General features: G+C 41.7%; 1 protein-coding gene across 1 annotated transcript in view; it reads right to left on the bottom strand.

Annotated features, from left to right (window-relative positions):
- Positions 1 to 328: 328 nt before the first annotated feature.
- ASAH1 (N-acylsphingosine amidohydrolase 1) overlaps positions 329 to 16,786 on the bottom strand; it is a 31,805-nt gene continuing 15,347 nt past the window's right edge. The window contains exons 3-14 of the mRNA XM_049866628.1: positions 15,690 to 15,780; positions 15,212 to 15,298; positions 11,991 to 12,069; positions 8,470 to 8,544; positions 7,436 to 7,481; positions 6,349 to 6,493; positions 5,801 to 5,855; positions 5,590 to 5,671; positions 2,720 to 2,851; positions 2,491 to 2,614; positions 2,025 to 2,081; positions 329 to 883 (exon numbers count right to left, since the gene is read on the bottom strand). Coding sequence (XP_049722585.1) covers positions 794 to 883; positions 2,025 to 2,081; positions 2,491 to 2,614; positions 2,720 to 2,851; positions 5,590 to 5,671; positions 5,801 to 5,855; positions 6,349 to 6,493; positions 7,436 to 7,481; positions 8,470 to 8,544; positions 11,991 to 12,069; positions 15,212 to 15,298; positions 15,690 to 15,780 — 1,063 coding nt within the window. The 3' untranslated portion in view covers positions 329 to 793. The remainder of the gene's footprint in view (positions 884 to 2,024; positions 2,082 to 2,490; positions 2,615 to 2,719; positions 2,852 to 5,589; positions 5,672 to 5,800; positions 5,856 to 6,348; positions 6,494 to 7,435; positions 7,482 to 8,469; positions 8,545 to 11,990; positions 12,070 to 15,211; positions 15,299 to 15,689; positions 15,781 to 16,786) is intronic.

Here is a 16,786-nt window from a genome sequence, read left to right on the forward strand (position 1 = left end):
CATGCACCTTATTTGCATTATCAGCAAGCTACCCAATCCCCTTGGTGGGCCACAAATGCCTCATATGCATAGTCTCACCCAGTCATTTGGTGGAAGTTACAAGACCATGGTGTGAAAGGCCATATAAAAGTGATCCATCACACCACAACTTCAGTTCTTTGCATAAAATACTGTCTTGCAGACTGGTTCATGAATCTCAAAAGATACTTCTATTTACAAACTCAAAGGCCCACTTATTGCCCATTAAGGGGAATATACAGTTGAATATGTCTCCTCTCCCTCCAATCAAAAGAAGTGAAATTATACCACTGTCACAGAAAGCAAAGACTACAGTATATTCATTTTAATAATTAGAACCAGGAGAACAAGACTGTTATACAGAAAAGCATACAATTACGTAGACAGAAGTAAAAAACAAACGTGGACTATTTCTGCTTACTGTTTTTCACACAGAGGTACTATATTAGATGATTACAGGGGCTAGCATTTTCCTCAGCGGCCGAGGGCCCCACCACAGTCTAACTGCCCATCCTCAGCCTTCCAGTAATGTCAAAGTGAAATGAAATTCGGAAATTAATTCTAGACAATTGCTGCACTTCACTTAAAGATGTCACTTGTAAGTAAGAACAATCAACAACCACAGCAGAGAATGCCTGTGACTTGTAAACATACTGAGGACAAGCTCGTGCCTCAGAGAGAACCTGCTCTGAGTCTTTGGAAGGAGAAGATCCACTGGCTGTGCTGTCGGCCGGATCAGATCTTCATATCAGAGCACACCCTGTAGGCCAGACGCTCACCAACCTATACAAGGGTCTGGGCAATTCCGCAGGTAACTTTCAAATTGGCCTTTGGTAACATCCATCAAGGTTGTGTATACAGTCAGCTGAAAGAAAAGTTATTTTTACTTTAAGGATGTTTTCAGCTATAAGATGTCCTGGTTCATGTTAGCATTCTTACACTTCTAGAGTTTAAGAAGTTACTTCATATTAAACAGTAGTAAAGAAAACACCTTTCAACAGAACCAGTGTGCCTGGTAGGGAATATAAAAAGGCTGGGGAGAGGATCTCTGAGTTCTTTAGGAGGCTTTACTCCTGGGCAATATACTGCTCCCCTAGCAATGCTTAGATCTGAAGTCTCAGTCCTCCACAAAGTTGAACCTGCAGGCATGCAAAGCCTAACAGTACGCTATGATCAGTTTGGCTTTTGTGCTCTTAAAGTATGTGATATGGTGGGGTAATACGGAGGCACACAGATTACAGAACACACAAACACACACGGACGGTCACGGAATATGGACGTGACATAACTGTGGACTCACATGAAGATGGTCTGGGCAAAATGAGATCAAATGCAGGGCCAGTGAGAGGAAGGAAGGCTTCCTGAGAAGCTGGGTTCTGATCTAAATGCTACAGGACTGGTGGGATCTCTGCTGTCAGAGGTAACAGAGGCACATGTATTTTAGGGAGAGTAAGGGCAAAAGGCCAAGGAAAAGGACAGAAGGCACAACTGGGAAACTCAGGGTGTGTATACACCGAACACACAGTGGGTGACTTTTAGCAAACTGGACAAGTAGGAAACGTGCTGACATTTTTCTAGCCACAGTGTTGGGAAAAGAAAAAAGGATATGGTCATGCTTAAGGGAAACACTAATCCATTAAGACAAAGAGCTCTGTCTGAAAATGGGCTTTAGACTTTGTCAAGTTTTAGGTGTTTGTTGTAGAGTATGGGTTGAAATTTCTGATGGATAGGGGAAACCAAGAGTAAAATGCTTGACTTAATTCAAATGCCATTTCAGTAACGATGGAAAAAATACTTGGCCAATGTGGTCACCCAGCCACCATGATCATCTTCTTTGTCACATTTTCACACACACTTTGTCATATTCTCACACAAAAGCATGAAAAAATCAGCATCAAGCTGAACAGGACTTGGGATTCTAGCTCAAATTGATAAAGGTCACAGGGAAAGGTAAACACAGGACCAAATTCTTCTCCCAAAAGCAAAAATACACAAAAAGGAAATACCTTGTTGAGGACAGGTTTTGTTGACAGAACATCATATATGGCTGGAAGTGAAATTTTCTAAAACACAAAAATAGTTTTGCTCAGTAAATTAAATACCGATGTCAGCAGCTTCATCCACACAAATGGGTCATTAGAAAGCAGGACATTCTTCAGTCTTTCCCCTCTGACTTCCCCTGAGTGAATTTCCCTCAGGGTTACAGTTAGAAACAGACAGATTGACTCAACAAGGGCTCTAGCAAGTTACGTTTTTGCTCTCTCTTCCTTTCCTCTTTAATTCTTGTCCGTTTGTCAGTCAGTTTCACAGAATTAAGAAAAAAAAGTGCAGCAAAATTTTGTTCTTTCAGTTAAAAATAAAACTCAGTCTAGAGGTACTGAGTAATACGAGGTTTGTAAATTCTTCAAAGACCAAAGAAGAATACCAGAACCAAGAGAATTTCTTTTAGCATGTGACACTCTGCAAACATACCTCTTGGGTTGTCCGGTTCAGACACATCTTTGTGGGCGTTCTGCGATCATCAAGGAATAAGGGATTTCTCCAACGGTCATAATTTGTCTGTATCACATACCACCTACCCTGTTTAGGGCTGAGTCTAGATACAAAAAGAGAGACTCCCTCTTAGGCTTCATGACTTAAACCTATACTATGTCAGCCTATGCGTTAGTTTCTGCCTATTTTGTTTAATACACATACTTACTCATAGACATCCAAAGATACTTTTCTGTCTCTTGTAATCACACAGCCCTCCCCAGACTGGTTGCCTCCCAGGATAAAGTATGCTGGGGCCAATATCTTGGTCTTGGTTAATATATTCTTGGCTTCTTCATAACTATGTAGAAACAAACAAAAAAATTAATAGGGAACATTTTTAGTTGATTTGGAAAGTGTAGAAACGGGAATTTTTTTTTAGCTCTGCGGAAATGAAGGGAAAACAAGTATGTGGGGAATATGATTTTTAAAATGGATGGCAAGCAGCGTCAGGGAGAAACAATCCCTATTTATGTGTGAGAAGACACGGGGAGCTGAAACAGTATTGTTAGAAGGTCTTTTTAATAGGAAGGAGAAACAAAATGGCTTCAAGAAAGCCTCTTCCCTCCTTATAGTCCATGCCTTTTACTTAACAATAGAACAAGAGGCAATAATATTAATTACATTAAATAGGATTTAGGGAATATAAAGCTTCTTGAAAATCACTATTGTTGTTGTTGTTAGTTGCCACTGAATCGAGTCTGACTCATGGCAACCCCATGCGTGCAGAGTAGAACTGCTCCACTGGGTTTTCGGGGCTGTGACCTCCTGGAAGCAGATGGCCTTTCTTCTGAGATGCCCCTGGGTGGATTGAAACCACCAGTCTTTCAGTGAATAGTCTAGTGCTTGGCCACTTGTGCCACTCAGGGATGCGTTCTTGAAAATTAGGGTTATTAAAACTTGGAGTGAATTACCAAAGACAACTTAAATCTCATTCCCTATGTAAACAGCATTTCTACATCAAGGCGCTTGGCGTGACTGAGGCAACAGATTCCACTGCAGACCGACCTCCACTTTGTTTTAAGATCCGTTTTGTTCTCTCACTCCTAGCCTACTTGCAAGGCCACTTCACCTCTGCTTATCCCAGTTTATCATTAACTTTGAGGAAAAATAACTCGTGACTGTTGTTCTCAAGAGTGGCTTGAAAAATGTATGGTTTAAAGTAGATAAGAGGAAGGAATTGTTTCAGAGGTCTGTTCTCAGAAAACTGTAACATTAAAGATTATAATAATGATTCTTTAAGAATGTTCTAGGAAGCACGTGATGGCCCTGTGAACACCTGTTCTCGGAAAGCATTTTTCTATGTGATGATACGTACGTGGGAGATATGCCTGGGGTACAGTCGTGCTCTTCCCTGTAAAACCCCCCTGCCTGCCTGCACATCAGAGCACATTACACTTTCATGTGTGCTTCCAGATTTGGATCGTTCATTTAATAAAACTCTGATTTTACTTTGCAGAGCAGTCGGTTTGACTCTTGAACACCTGGGAAGCGTTAAAAATAAGCCTGATGCTCGTTTATCCCAGGTCATCTGGACACAGTGCTGGCTGAAGGAAAGGCAGTTTTGCTGCTATAAAGGTCCTGCACCAGAGCAGAATATAACTCCTAGGTTAGCGTGTTTCCTGGACTGAACTGTGTCCCCCAGAAATGTGTCAACTTGGCTAGGCCATGATTCCCAGTATTGTGTGGTTGTCTTCTGTTTTATGATCTGATTTGATTATCCTATGTTGTAAACGCTACCTCTGTGATGTTAATGAGGCAGGATTAGAAGCAGTTATGTTAATGAGGACTCAAATCTACAAGATCAGGTTGTGTCTTAAGTCAATCCCTTTTGAGATACAAAGAGAGAATTGAGCAGAGAGGAGAGGGACCTCATGCCACCGAAAAAGAAGAGCCAGGAGGGGAGCGTGTCCTTTGGACCCAGGGTCCCTGCACTGAGAAGCTCCTAGACCAGGGAACGATTGATGACAAGGAACTTCCCCAGAGCTGACAGAGACAGAAAGCCTTCCCCTAGAGCTGGTGACCTGAATTTGAACTTCTAGCCTCCTAAACTGCGAGAGAAAAAACTTCTATTTGTTAAAGCCATTCACTTACAGTATTTCTGTTATAGCAGCACTAGATAAGACAGTATGAACTACCATTTAAGTGAAGATTTTATTGTATAATTTTTCTTTTGTGTATGTATTTTGTGTTACAACAAAAAATTCATAGATGCTCTTAACATTGGCAGTATCCCTGCACTTTTATTATTATTTATTGTGCTTTAGGTGAAAGTTTACAGCTCAAGTTAATTTCTCATACAAAAACTTATACACATATTGTTATGTGACCCTAGTTGCAATCCCTATAATGTGACAGCACACTCCCCCCTTTCCACCCCGGGTTTCCTGTGTCCAACCAGCCAGCTCCTATCCCTTCCTGCCTTCTCATCCTGCCTCTGGACAGGTGCTGCCCATTTAGTCTCGTGTATCTGCTTGAACTGAGAAGCACACTCTTCATGAGTACTATGTTTTATAGTCCAGTGTAATCTTTGTCTGAAGAGTTGGTTTCACGAATGGTTTTAGTTCTGGGTTAACAGAATGTCTGGGGGACATGTCTTCGAGGGTTCCTTCAGTCTCAGTCAGACAGACCATTAAGTTTGGTCTTTTTACATGAATTTGAGTTGTGCGCTACACTTTTCTCCTGCTCCATCAAGGACTCTGTTGTGTTCCCTGTCGGGGCGGTCATTGGTAGTAGCTGGGCACTATCTAGTTCATCTGGTCTCAAACTGATAGATCCTCTGGTTTACATCCCTAGCACTTTTTAAATAAATCAGTTCACATCCCTGCCATATAAAACATACACAAACACATATACACAGAGTGTGAATAACTCCAAATGAATGTCAAAGCCATCACCTAAGAAATTCTGAAATTATTCCTCCATGGAAGATAAACTGGGGCTGAAAATATTTTTATATTTTAATATGAATCATTTAAAATAAGCTACAAAAAATTAAGCTAAATATCAATTTGATAGTAAAGCAGCCAAATGAATTACCTTGTGCTATTTTCCAAAACCGATCTAGTGAGAAACCCTATCCACATAGCATCTCTCTTCCCCCAAATCCACTCCAGGACGCCTGCAAGAGACCACACACACAGAGTATGACAGGACTGGGAGAGAGTAGGCTACTTAACCAGACAGTATATTCCAGCCCTCCTCTTAAAATGTTTACAAAATTCACATTAATATTCACAATACTACTCACCCATATAACCGCCATTCATAGTGAAACGTTCATTGAGGGTCAGACTAAACAGTCCCTGAGAAAAATACAAAGTAGTGACATCAGAAACTTCCACCCTCCTCTAAGGGCCTATTATTCTACTGTAGAGCAGTGTACCAAGGCCTGGACTGGACAAAGGAGAAGGCACGGAGAAATCAAAACCGTGGTAATATTACCTCCTATTAACAACACTTTTTTAAAAGTCCAAAGTATTCTCACATCTAGTATGTGAGCAAGGCAGGTTGGATATTATTGGCCTCACGTTTCTGAAGGAAACGAAGTGCAGAGAATGAGCACCTGACTTGCCTGAGTGAGTGGCAGACCCAGGACTAGATCCCAGATTCCGACTGCAGCCTTTATCCCAGACCAGGCTAAGAAACCTTCCTACACACCTATGAAGGTGACAAGAAGTACCAGGGAATGAACGGGAGCTCTGTATTCTTTTTAGGTCCTCATTTCCTTAGACTCCACCCTTCACAGACAGGAAAAGCGGGACACAGAGCAAAGGTATGTAACAGTAGATTCCTTACTGGTTTGAATCCTGTTAGCATGCCCACATAGCCAGCAAAACCTGTAGCCTTGAAGACGGTTTTATTGTTTCTCTGGAAGTCCAAATTCACTGTTAAAGGCTTGAGCTCTTCAGTTATAACCCAGGAATTATTATTTATATTCCACCTACAAAAGACAAGTTTCAGTGACATTTAAGAATAGTCAGGGACTGGACAGCGGGTAGGAGAGAGATGCTGATGAAGAGTGAGCTAATGATATCAGGTGGACACTTGAGACTGTGTTGGCATCTCCTGTCTGGAGGGGGGATGGGAGGATAGAGAGAGTTGGAAGCTGGCAAAATTGTCACGAAAGGAGAGACTGGAAGGGCTGACTCATTAGGGGGAGAGCAAGTGGGAGAACGGAATAAGGTGTATATAAACCTATATGTGACAGTCTGACTTGATTTGTAAACGTTCACTTGAAGCTCAATAAAATAAATAATAATAATAATAAAAAAGAATAGGTTAACATTGATGAAAATAATGCCAAATGTGGGGATGGGAGCCAGACATTGTACCAGGTGCTTTATCTACCTAATTGCTAGTGATCAATCCTGGCAAGAACTTTGTAATATGGTAGTTTTCTCTCCAATTTTTTAGACACTAAAATTGAGGTTTGGAGACATTACATAATTCTCCTAATATCATACGATTCTGACTCATAGCAGCCTATAGGACAGGCAGAACTGTCCCATAGGGTTTCCAAGGAGTGGCTGGTGGATTCGAGCTGCTGGACTTTCAGTTAGCAGCCAAGCTCTTAACCACTGTGCCATCAGGGCTCCAGAAAGGCCAAGAGGGCGCATGAAATACAATGCTACTCTCCCTTGTAAGCAGTCAACAAGACATGCATCTAGGACCTTCAAGCATGCTCAAGATCTCTGGTCACTAAGTAGAATTTCTCAAGTCACAAACTCTCAAACAACCGAGGGATAAGTGTGCCTATCTTGCCTCAAAACTAAGGAATGCAGTGTCTTGACTTATGGCCATATTGGGCACGTGACTTGAGACTTACTTTTCATCCATATCATCTACTCTTTTCACAGACTGACACACACTGCTCTTTACTCACCCAAGAAAGACTCCAAAATCCATGTTTCTACCATGTAGTAGGTGACCTATTGAAGACAAGTGGAAGAGACATGTAACAGTTAACACTGTTGATTCTAAATCAGAGCTGGACACTTAAGTTTGCTTCCTCTATATCCACAACTATTCAATCTACCCATAAGAATTAAGCAGCATCCTGGTATCATAAGCCTTGCTAACAAACTCATCAGCACCCTCCTTTCTCTAAATCAAACTCTTGTCACTGTCACACCTGCCAGATTGCTCCAACAAAACCTGGGCGCAGCAGGGTTCCAGGTAAGGTCAGCATGTGGGAAAAGGATCAACAGTCATCCTGTGGAGCACTATGGCATGGTTCTACCAAAACATAGATATTTTAACCTCAACTATTATGACTTACCAATGTGTTTCCCTTCAGGAATGTCACCTACAGGCAGATACTCCCTGGGTTAGATATGTACCATACCCATTGGCACTGAGCTGATTCCAACTCATAGCAACCCTATGGGCAGACTTTATACCCAGAGTATAGGCCAAGGAACAGGGTGAATCAAAGTAAATAATACTCTGGGCACCTTCCAGGGAAAAAAAGCAGAAAGTGATGCCAGCAGACACAGGGCCACATATCCTTTGGCTGGGTAATGACGAGAGAATGGTTGTCCTGGGCTTCCAGGAAAGACTGGGACCATTATGCATCTGAAGATAATGAAGTAGCTCCTGAGAGTACGAACATCAAATCTTGTAGAGAGCACAAACAGACTCTGAGGAATGGTGAGGACGTTAATACTCCCCAAGACTATTCCAGAGCCCTCTGCATGCCAGCATTAAACTCTAAGCATTATAAAAAGTGAACGTAAATTAAGGATAGTTTTCAATCCACTTATAAAAATTTAACAAGGGATGCAAAATTGCAGGCCACATAAACAATTTACATAGCAAGCCTGGGTTTTTAAAAAAGTTCCAACTGCATTTATTTAGAAGACTTTTTTTCACTTGCTACTTTGAACTGCCCACCCTCCTTCCTCAGCACACATTTACCTTCTTTGTCTTCTGTTATTATTGAAGTACAAAGGGTAAAAAGTTCGTAGAAAATATTGAATGAAATAATCTCGCCTGTGGGAAAAGAAAGGAAATTTTCTCGTTAATATACAGAACCATGACGATATAAAAACATTATTTTTTAAAGTTAGAGTACAAACAGTTAAGGTGTCTGGCTGCTAACTGAAAGGCTGGCAGTTAAAATCCACCCAGGGGCATGCCAAAAGAAAGGCCTGGAGATCTACTGAGAAATCACCCACTGAAAACTCTGTGGGGCAGATCTACTCTGACACCATAGGGTCGCCCTGAGTCAGAAGCCACTGGACGGCACTTGGTATTGTCTCTGCATGAGTGTGTGCTTTGACGTATGTGAAAGACCGCAGGCCAGTCTGAGCGTGCCTGAGCACCTGGCTGGGTGCTGGGTCTTCACCAGCCTGTGCCCTCTCCATACTGCGGGTAAACCAAGTCTACAAGGGGCAGCTGCTGGACAAGCTGAACACCTGGGGAAGCTGAGGCTGGGCTACAACAAAGTATCCCAATCAGTGGTTAAGAGCTTGGCTGCTCACCAAGAGGTCAGCAGTTTGAACCCACCACCTGCTCCCTGGAAACCCCGTGCGGCAGTTCTGCCGTGTCCTGTAGGGTCACTATGAGTCAGAATCGACTCAACTGCAATGTTTTTTGTTTTTTTTTTTTAACTGGATGCTTCATTTTAATTTCCTTCGGGCAGCTCACGCATGATAATTTAATGCAGCTCAGATGTACGCTGAAAACGTTGAGCATATTTTTGCCCAGATTCCTAGTGTGGCTGAAGTTTCTAAGGAGAGGAAGGAGACGTAAACTATTAATTAAAAACATGAATGCAGAAGTGCCAAAAAATCCATTAGGACATTTTATTTTGAAAATATTTTTCCAAAACGGAATAATACCATCTAGTATTTAACTCAAAGGTATACGGGCACTTTATCTTGGTCCCATTTAATGCCAACATGGTAGGCTTCACATGGTCTTCTCGCCGCCAACCTGGGGTTCATTTTATTGATTTCCATTTTGGTGATGCGCTGCTTATTTTTTTCCATCGTGAATCATCTGTTAATCTTTTTTTTAATAGTTTATTTTTGGTGGCAGTATACAGAACCAAATATACACCCATTGACAATTTCTACAGAACAGCTCAGTAACACCGGCTGCATACTGCACACTGTCGCCCTGCTCATTTTCTTAATCAATTTTTCTATTGAGATATTTATAGTTGGTATTGATCTGCTGGGGTTCTTTACACAATAAAGCAACTAAAGATTTATTTATCATATAGGCTATACATATATATATTTCCAGTATGTTTTTTTTTAATTAAAAAAAAAAGAATAATAAACTAACTGCTTTTGTGGATGAATACTACTGATTTTCAGAAATTCTCGAACATCTCTCCATCCTTGTGGCTTGAAAATAAAACTTCTGAGGTGGTGGAACAAATCTTTTTCTTTAAATTAAAAGTAAATGCTGTTTTTGTGGGCTACATGATTGGAAACTAACTTTGAAAAATAGTTTCCAAAAACATCACTACTTAAGAATAGCTTAATGAACGACATGGAAAGCCTCCTCCCTGGAAATAGAAAACACAGAAATCAATGACCTAAATAAACAGAGAAACAAACCATATTCCTGGATTAGAAAACCCTATTATTAAGATATTGTATCTCCTCAAATTTAACTATCGATTATAATCCCATTCAAAATATCAGCAGGCTTTTTTGTCAAAGTTGATAGGCTGATCCACCTGGAATGGCCAAGAAAATTCTGAAGAAAAAGAAAGTTGGAAGATTTACACTACCTAATTGCAAGACTTAACAATAAAGCGTTAGTAACTGAGGGAGTGTGGTATTGGTATGTAGAAAGACAAATGGATAAGTTAAACTTAATGGGAAGTCCCAACACAGAACCAGATATATATATGGTCATCTGATTTATAACAAAGGCACCATGCACTTTACTGAGGAAAGGATAGTCTTTGCATAAATGGGACTGATCAATTGGATATTCCATACGGAAGAAAAAAAATTGAACCTTGATCCTTAATTCATACCATACACAAAAACTAATTCACAATAGGTCATAGGCCTAAATGGAAAAAATAAACATAAAACATGTAGAATATAAAAGAATATTTTGATAAACTTGGGGTAGGCAAAGATTTCTTAAATAGACAAAAAGCATTAACTGCAAAAGAGAAGATTGAGAAACTGGACTTCATTAAAATTAACAATCTCTGTTCACCCAAAAGACACCTGTAAAAGCATAAAAACACAAGCCATAGACTGAAAGAAGATATTCACAATACATATACCTAACAAAGCATTTGTATCCAGAATATATAAAGAACTCTTTTAAAAAATGGGCAAAACATTGTAACAAGCATTTTACCCACACACCTTCCTGGAAGGAAGGAAGGAGGGAGGGGAAGAGAGAGGGAAGGAAGGGAGGGAGGAAGGAAGGAACCAATAAGGTGTTCAGTCACATTAGTTATCAGGGAAATGCAAATTAAAACTATAATGGGATACTATGACATACCCAACAATATGGCAGAAATAAAGACTGACCTTATCAAACGGGGAAGTATCAAGTAGTGAAAACAGAAACTCTCCTTCTATACTGATACAACCACTCTGGAAAACTCTCAGGCAGGATCTACCATGCTACACGTTCATCTATAACCTAATAGTTCCATTCCCTGGTATACATCCAAGAGAAATGAGTGAATATTTCATTAAAAGGCTTGCAGAAGAATGTTCACACCTACTTCATTCATAATATTCAAAATCTGTAAACAACCCAAATATCCACCCATAGCTAAATGAGGAAGTTGTAGTATTTTCAAAAGATAGCATACTACCTATCATGATAAACACAAGAAACCAGACTAGAGTCTATACTGTGTGGCTCTAGTCATGAGACTGGCCTCAAAGAGAGGCCAAACTAATTCATGGTGAAGCCAGAATAGTGGTCACCCGGTCTAAGGAAGTGTATTATTTGCGAAGGGGCATGGTGCTAGAATTTTCTTTATCTTAAGATGAGTTGCGCTTACACGCACGTAAAGGCAGCCTGCAGGTTATGAATGAGATCCGTTCCTAAGTGTGCCTTTAAGTTGAATTTGTAGGGAAGTTGGAACGGGTGCCCGTGGCTCTTATTTAGCCTTACTTTGGTGCCAGAAAAGGCTCGAAGCCTTTTCAGTGATTTAAAAGCTGCAACTGCAGCCAAGTGAAGATGAGGGTGATGAAGAACTTGCTTTCAGGAGGGGTTGGTTCACTCATTTCAAAGCGAGGGCAAATTTACAGAACGTGAAAGGGCAGGTAGGAGCCGCGAGTTGTCCGTAAGTTGGATGTTGGTAACCTGTGGTAAGCCTGTATTTGTGAAACTCCATCTAGCTATGTACTAAAGATCTTAACTACATGTATATCACACCTCAATAAAAACATTTTAAAAGGTTTTATTAAATATTTCAAGGGCTGCCAAGTGAACTTTACCTAAAGGTATTTCAGTAACAGCTGCGATTCCTTTCAATTCCTCTTCATAAGGGCTAGGAAGGTTGCCAAGCAGACCAGGCTGAAAAATAAATTACCCATCATTCAACCGCATGCTTTGAGATCTGGTTGTTTCACGTGTGACTCAGGCCGTAGATTGCTACCATAACAGGTGGTGATAAGATGTCATTTTAAACATTTTTACATCATGTATTTCTTTAAGATTCCATATAATACTCAGTATTGGGCTCTCGATTCTTAAACTCCTCCTGCTCTTGTTTCCTGAAGCTCATCTGGTCTCGGGCATTACATGATACAAAGGCCTGTGACTATCAGATGGCTTCTTCTTGCCCTTGCATTTCCCCAGAATGAGAGGAGACTGCATAATTCCACCTGGGTGACCGAACACAAGAACATCACAACGGCAGCACTCCTCACCCTCATCTCTCTGCTCCAGCGCACCGCTGCACCTGCATGGTGAAGATGCAATCTACCCGTGGACATTGCATCTCATTTCTACTTCCCACTCAGCCTACTCCACGCTCAGCCTCTGCTATTCTACTCATCCACAAAACCTTCTGTCACGGCTCGTGGCTGGTCTTGGGCTAATAAGCTGTAGCTGGATTCTGTAGGCCAACAGTGGACACATTAGTAAATGTAATGGTGGACATCATCAACTCAGCTACTTTCACTGACAATGAGATCCCAGTTTAATTAAGCTCACTGCCTCTTGGTGAGATAATATGATTAAAATGCAGAAGTCCATTTTCGCCAATTTAGTATTTCTACATAGCTTGACCTAAGTCAATGTACTGAATGGCGAGACTCGTGACATACTTTGGACATGTTGTCAGGAGGGATCAGTCCCTGGAGAAGGTCACCATGCTTGGGGTAAGGTAGAGGGTCAGGGAAGAAGAGGAAAAGCCTCAACAAGATGGACTGACACAGTGGTCACAGCAATGGGCTCGAACATAACAACGATTGTGAAGATGGTGCACGATTGGGCATCGTTTCCTTCTGTGGGACACAGGGTCGCTAGGAGTCGAAACTGACTTGATGGCACCTAACAACAACAACAACAAGTCAACGTATGATTTTTTCCCCCCTAGGATTTCAAAGCACTGCTGAAGTGGAATATTCTGGCCAATATAACAAATAAAAATAACTTACTGAACATATATTGAATATGTCATTTAATTCTCACAACTGCTATACGGAGTACGTATTATTAGTAAATATTATTCTCTCTAATGAGAAAACTGAAGTTTTAGATGTTGAGAAACTTGCCCAAGGACACACAGCAAATACGTGACTGATCCAGCCTTAAAACCCAATTTTGCCTGATTCTAAAGCTGGGGTACCGAGATGCTTTGCAACACTGCCCTCCAGAGAGGCAGTAGGAGAAAAGGGGAAATGAGGACACAGGGGAAGTGGGGCATTTTCCTCTTCTGTTCCTGTCCACATTTCCATTTTGGAAAAGTCTGGTTAGCATGAACACACACCACAGCCTCAGGCAAAGGTTCTGGGAACACAAATACAGGGTAACAGGCTTGGTTCCTGTCTCTTAGGGAGGATGAACCCACAAGGGCACCCAGCAGCCTGAGCCAAAAGGACCCTCCAGAGTAATGATTCTTGGCCAGGGGTGATTCTGGCCCCCAAGGGACATTTGGCAGTGTCTAGGGACAATTCTGGCTCTCGTAACAGAGGGAGTGCTCTTGGCATCTGGTGGACAGAGGCCAGGGATGCTGCTGAACACTCCACAATGCATAGGACAGCCCCCACGACAATTATCTGGTCCAAAGTGTCACTAGTGCCTGAGGTTAATAAATCTACCCTACCTGGGTCCTTGTGCACTTCCCCCCAGTCTTCTGCACCCTGCAGGACAATGAGGACCCCAGAACAAAGGCTAAAAGAGGGGCCCTAATGGAGCCTGTCATGGATTGAATTATAAAAAACCAAAAAACCAAAGCCAGTACCATCAAGTCAGTTCCAACTCATAGCTACCCTATAGGACAGAGTAGAACTGCCCCATAGAGTTTCCAAGGAGCGCCTGGAGGATTATGAACTGCCAACCCTTTGGTTAGCAGCCGTAGCACTTAACCACTACGCCACCAGGGTTTCCGGATTGAATTATATCCACCCAAAAATGTGTGTTTCAATTTGGCTGGGCCATGATTCCTGGTATTGTGTGATTTCCTTATACGTTGTAAATCCTGCCTCTATGATGTTAATGAGGGAGGATGGGCAGCAGCTGTGTTAATGAGGCAGGCCTCAACCTACAAGATTGGATTGGGTCTTGAGGCAATCTCTTGAGATATAAAAGAGAGAAGTGAGCAGAAGAGACGGGGACCTCATACCACCAAGAAAGCAGTACCTGGAGCAGAACATGTCCTTTGGACCTGGGGTCCCTGCGCAGAGAAGCTCCTAGTCTGGGGGAAGATTGATGAGAAGGCCGACAGAGAAAGGCTTCTCCTGGAGCTGACACCCTGAATTTGGACTTTAAGCCTACTTTACTGTGAGATAATAAACTTCACTTTTTCAAAGCCATCCACCTGTACTTCTGTTATAGTAGCACTAGATGACTAAGGCAGGGCCTTAGGGGGCAGGCCTTAGATGTTCCATTGATTCCACCTAAATAAAAAAGGGCCTGAGAAACTGAGTCTTCCTGTGTGACCAGGACGACCATGAGATGGTTTGGAGAAGGCACAGCCTTAATAAGCAACACAACCTGAGTTCGCAGAGTTATGCTGCTGAGGGACTCTACAGTACCGGTCTGGGGTAGACGTGTCATTTGCTCATGTCTAGAAAAAATCTCTGGGGGTCCTGGAATACTCAGGCAAAGTACTTCAGGGAAAAAAAGTTTTTTAATAGTGAACTTGCAAACCTAAGTATACAGAAAGGGCATACACTCAAGAAAAAATATGTGTATTTGCCTATTTCTCTGCAAAACAGTCCATACTTTTAGAAAAGTTTTGTTCAAGTTAAATATTAAAAAGCAGTCAACTGCCAAGATTTTCCATGTTACTCTGTGCCCTGTTATTCTAATATTAACCAGGCCCTGGAACTTCAAGCCCCTCTGACATCTTGAAGTGGTCTAGAAATTTGTACAAGCGCCTAGAAGAGGTCATCGAACAAGATCAGAACAATACCAGAGCCTCTTCTAAATTCTGTGTGTGTACGTATATGTGTATGTGTTTAAAATTTATCGTAGGAATATTTCTTACCAATTTTTCATCCACTATCTGTATAACTTTTCCGCTCGGCACAAACGCATTTACTAAATCTTTCACAGAATTCACTATAATCCTTAGCTGAAAAATAAATAAAACAATAAGAGATATAAATACGTGTTGACATTTAAGACTAGTATTAATATAATGAAGGCAGATATAGGCCTTTTGATTTATCCATACATTGCCAAGTCAAATACAGATGGAAAATATTTTCACAATGCAATCTAATTTTGGTTTTAAAATACTTTAGATGAAGGAAGATGACACAGAGGTAAAGAAACACTGGCAAAAACCACTAAAGGAGCAAGAAGCTATAGGAAGACAGCTTTTCCTCTACTATCGCTTATTACAAACGGCAGAAAAGTACTGAAAGCACATTCTTAAAATACCTGGTGGGCAATTTCATGATGTGTTCTTTCCAGGATATGATTATATGGAGTAACAGGAGAAAGGGAAGACTTAAGCTTACCGCTGGTGCCTTGTCAGCCATCAGCTCGTGCCATCTTTTGTACGGTGGTAAATCCAGATTTATGGTGTACCAAGGAACTGGACCCCGATAACTGGAAATGAGAAGTGTATCATTTTGAAATGTTGAAAACGAGCCTCCCCGCCCTCCCCCCCGCCCCCCGCAGGATGGGTAGATAGTGTTTTCTAGATGGATACGTTAGAGACAAGTTCTTAATAATAAAACAGGAGTTGGTTCCTGAAACCAACATTTGCAAAGACAGTTCATTTTTCATCTGGTGTTTCTGCCCTAGGTTCACAGACAAGCATAGGCAGGCTCAGAAACCTTGGAAAGGAGTATACATTCTGGAAGGTGAAGCTGAACCAGTGAAATGTGAGACAACCAATTGTGACTTAATAGCTATGGCCTCGATCTCACTGCTGGAAAACGCCTGCCTTTTTTTTTTTTTTCCTCCTAAATCTCTGCAACAGAATATTGTCCAGTACAGTGCTGGAGGACGAGCCCCCTTGGTGGGAAGGCACTCGAAATACACAGTGGCCGTAACAGTGGACTTGAGCGTGCCAACTACTGTGAAGATGGCTTCGGAACAGGTCACCGTGAGTCAGAGCCAACTCAAGGGAACCAACGACAAACCTCTGCAAAGCTTTAGTCTGGGCTCTGGACCCTTCTCCAGTCGGCCTTCCAGCTTCAGAATTTCTTCTCAGACCCTCTGATACCATTGCCAAATCACTGATTCCAGCGTTGTCATCGAGAAGCCTTTTAAGCCCCCAGAGCGCCTCCGTGTTTTCGTTTCCCATGACTGGCTTCCAGAACCTTCACAATTCACACAGCCATCCCCATCTTCCCTCCTATACTTCTTCTCTTTTCAGACTTTGGTATTGAGTTCAAACTCCAGCACTAACTGCCATAACCCATCCCCCACCCTCTTCCTCTTAAATTTACATACAGCCACTTCTACTACGAGGACAGAGGAATGTCACTCCCTTATAAGTAGAGCAGGACCATATTCCCGGCCGATGAACTCTACAAGTATTCTCTGTAGCTCCGAAACATCATCTCCTGATACTTGTTACCAAACAGGGCGTGCCACGCAGTCAGCG

Source organism: Elephas maximus, chromosome 22 (genome assembly GCF_024166365.1).
Source record: "Elephas maximus indicus isolate mEleMax1 chromosome 22, mEleMax1 primary haplotype, whole genome shotgun sequence".
NCBI lineage: Eukaryota > Metazoa > Chordata > Mammalia > Proboscidea > Elephantidae > Elephas > Elephas maximus.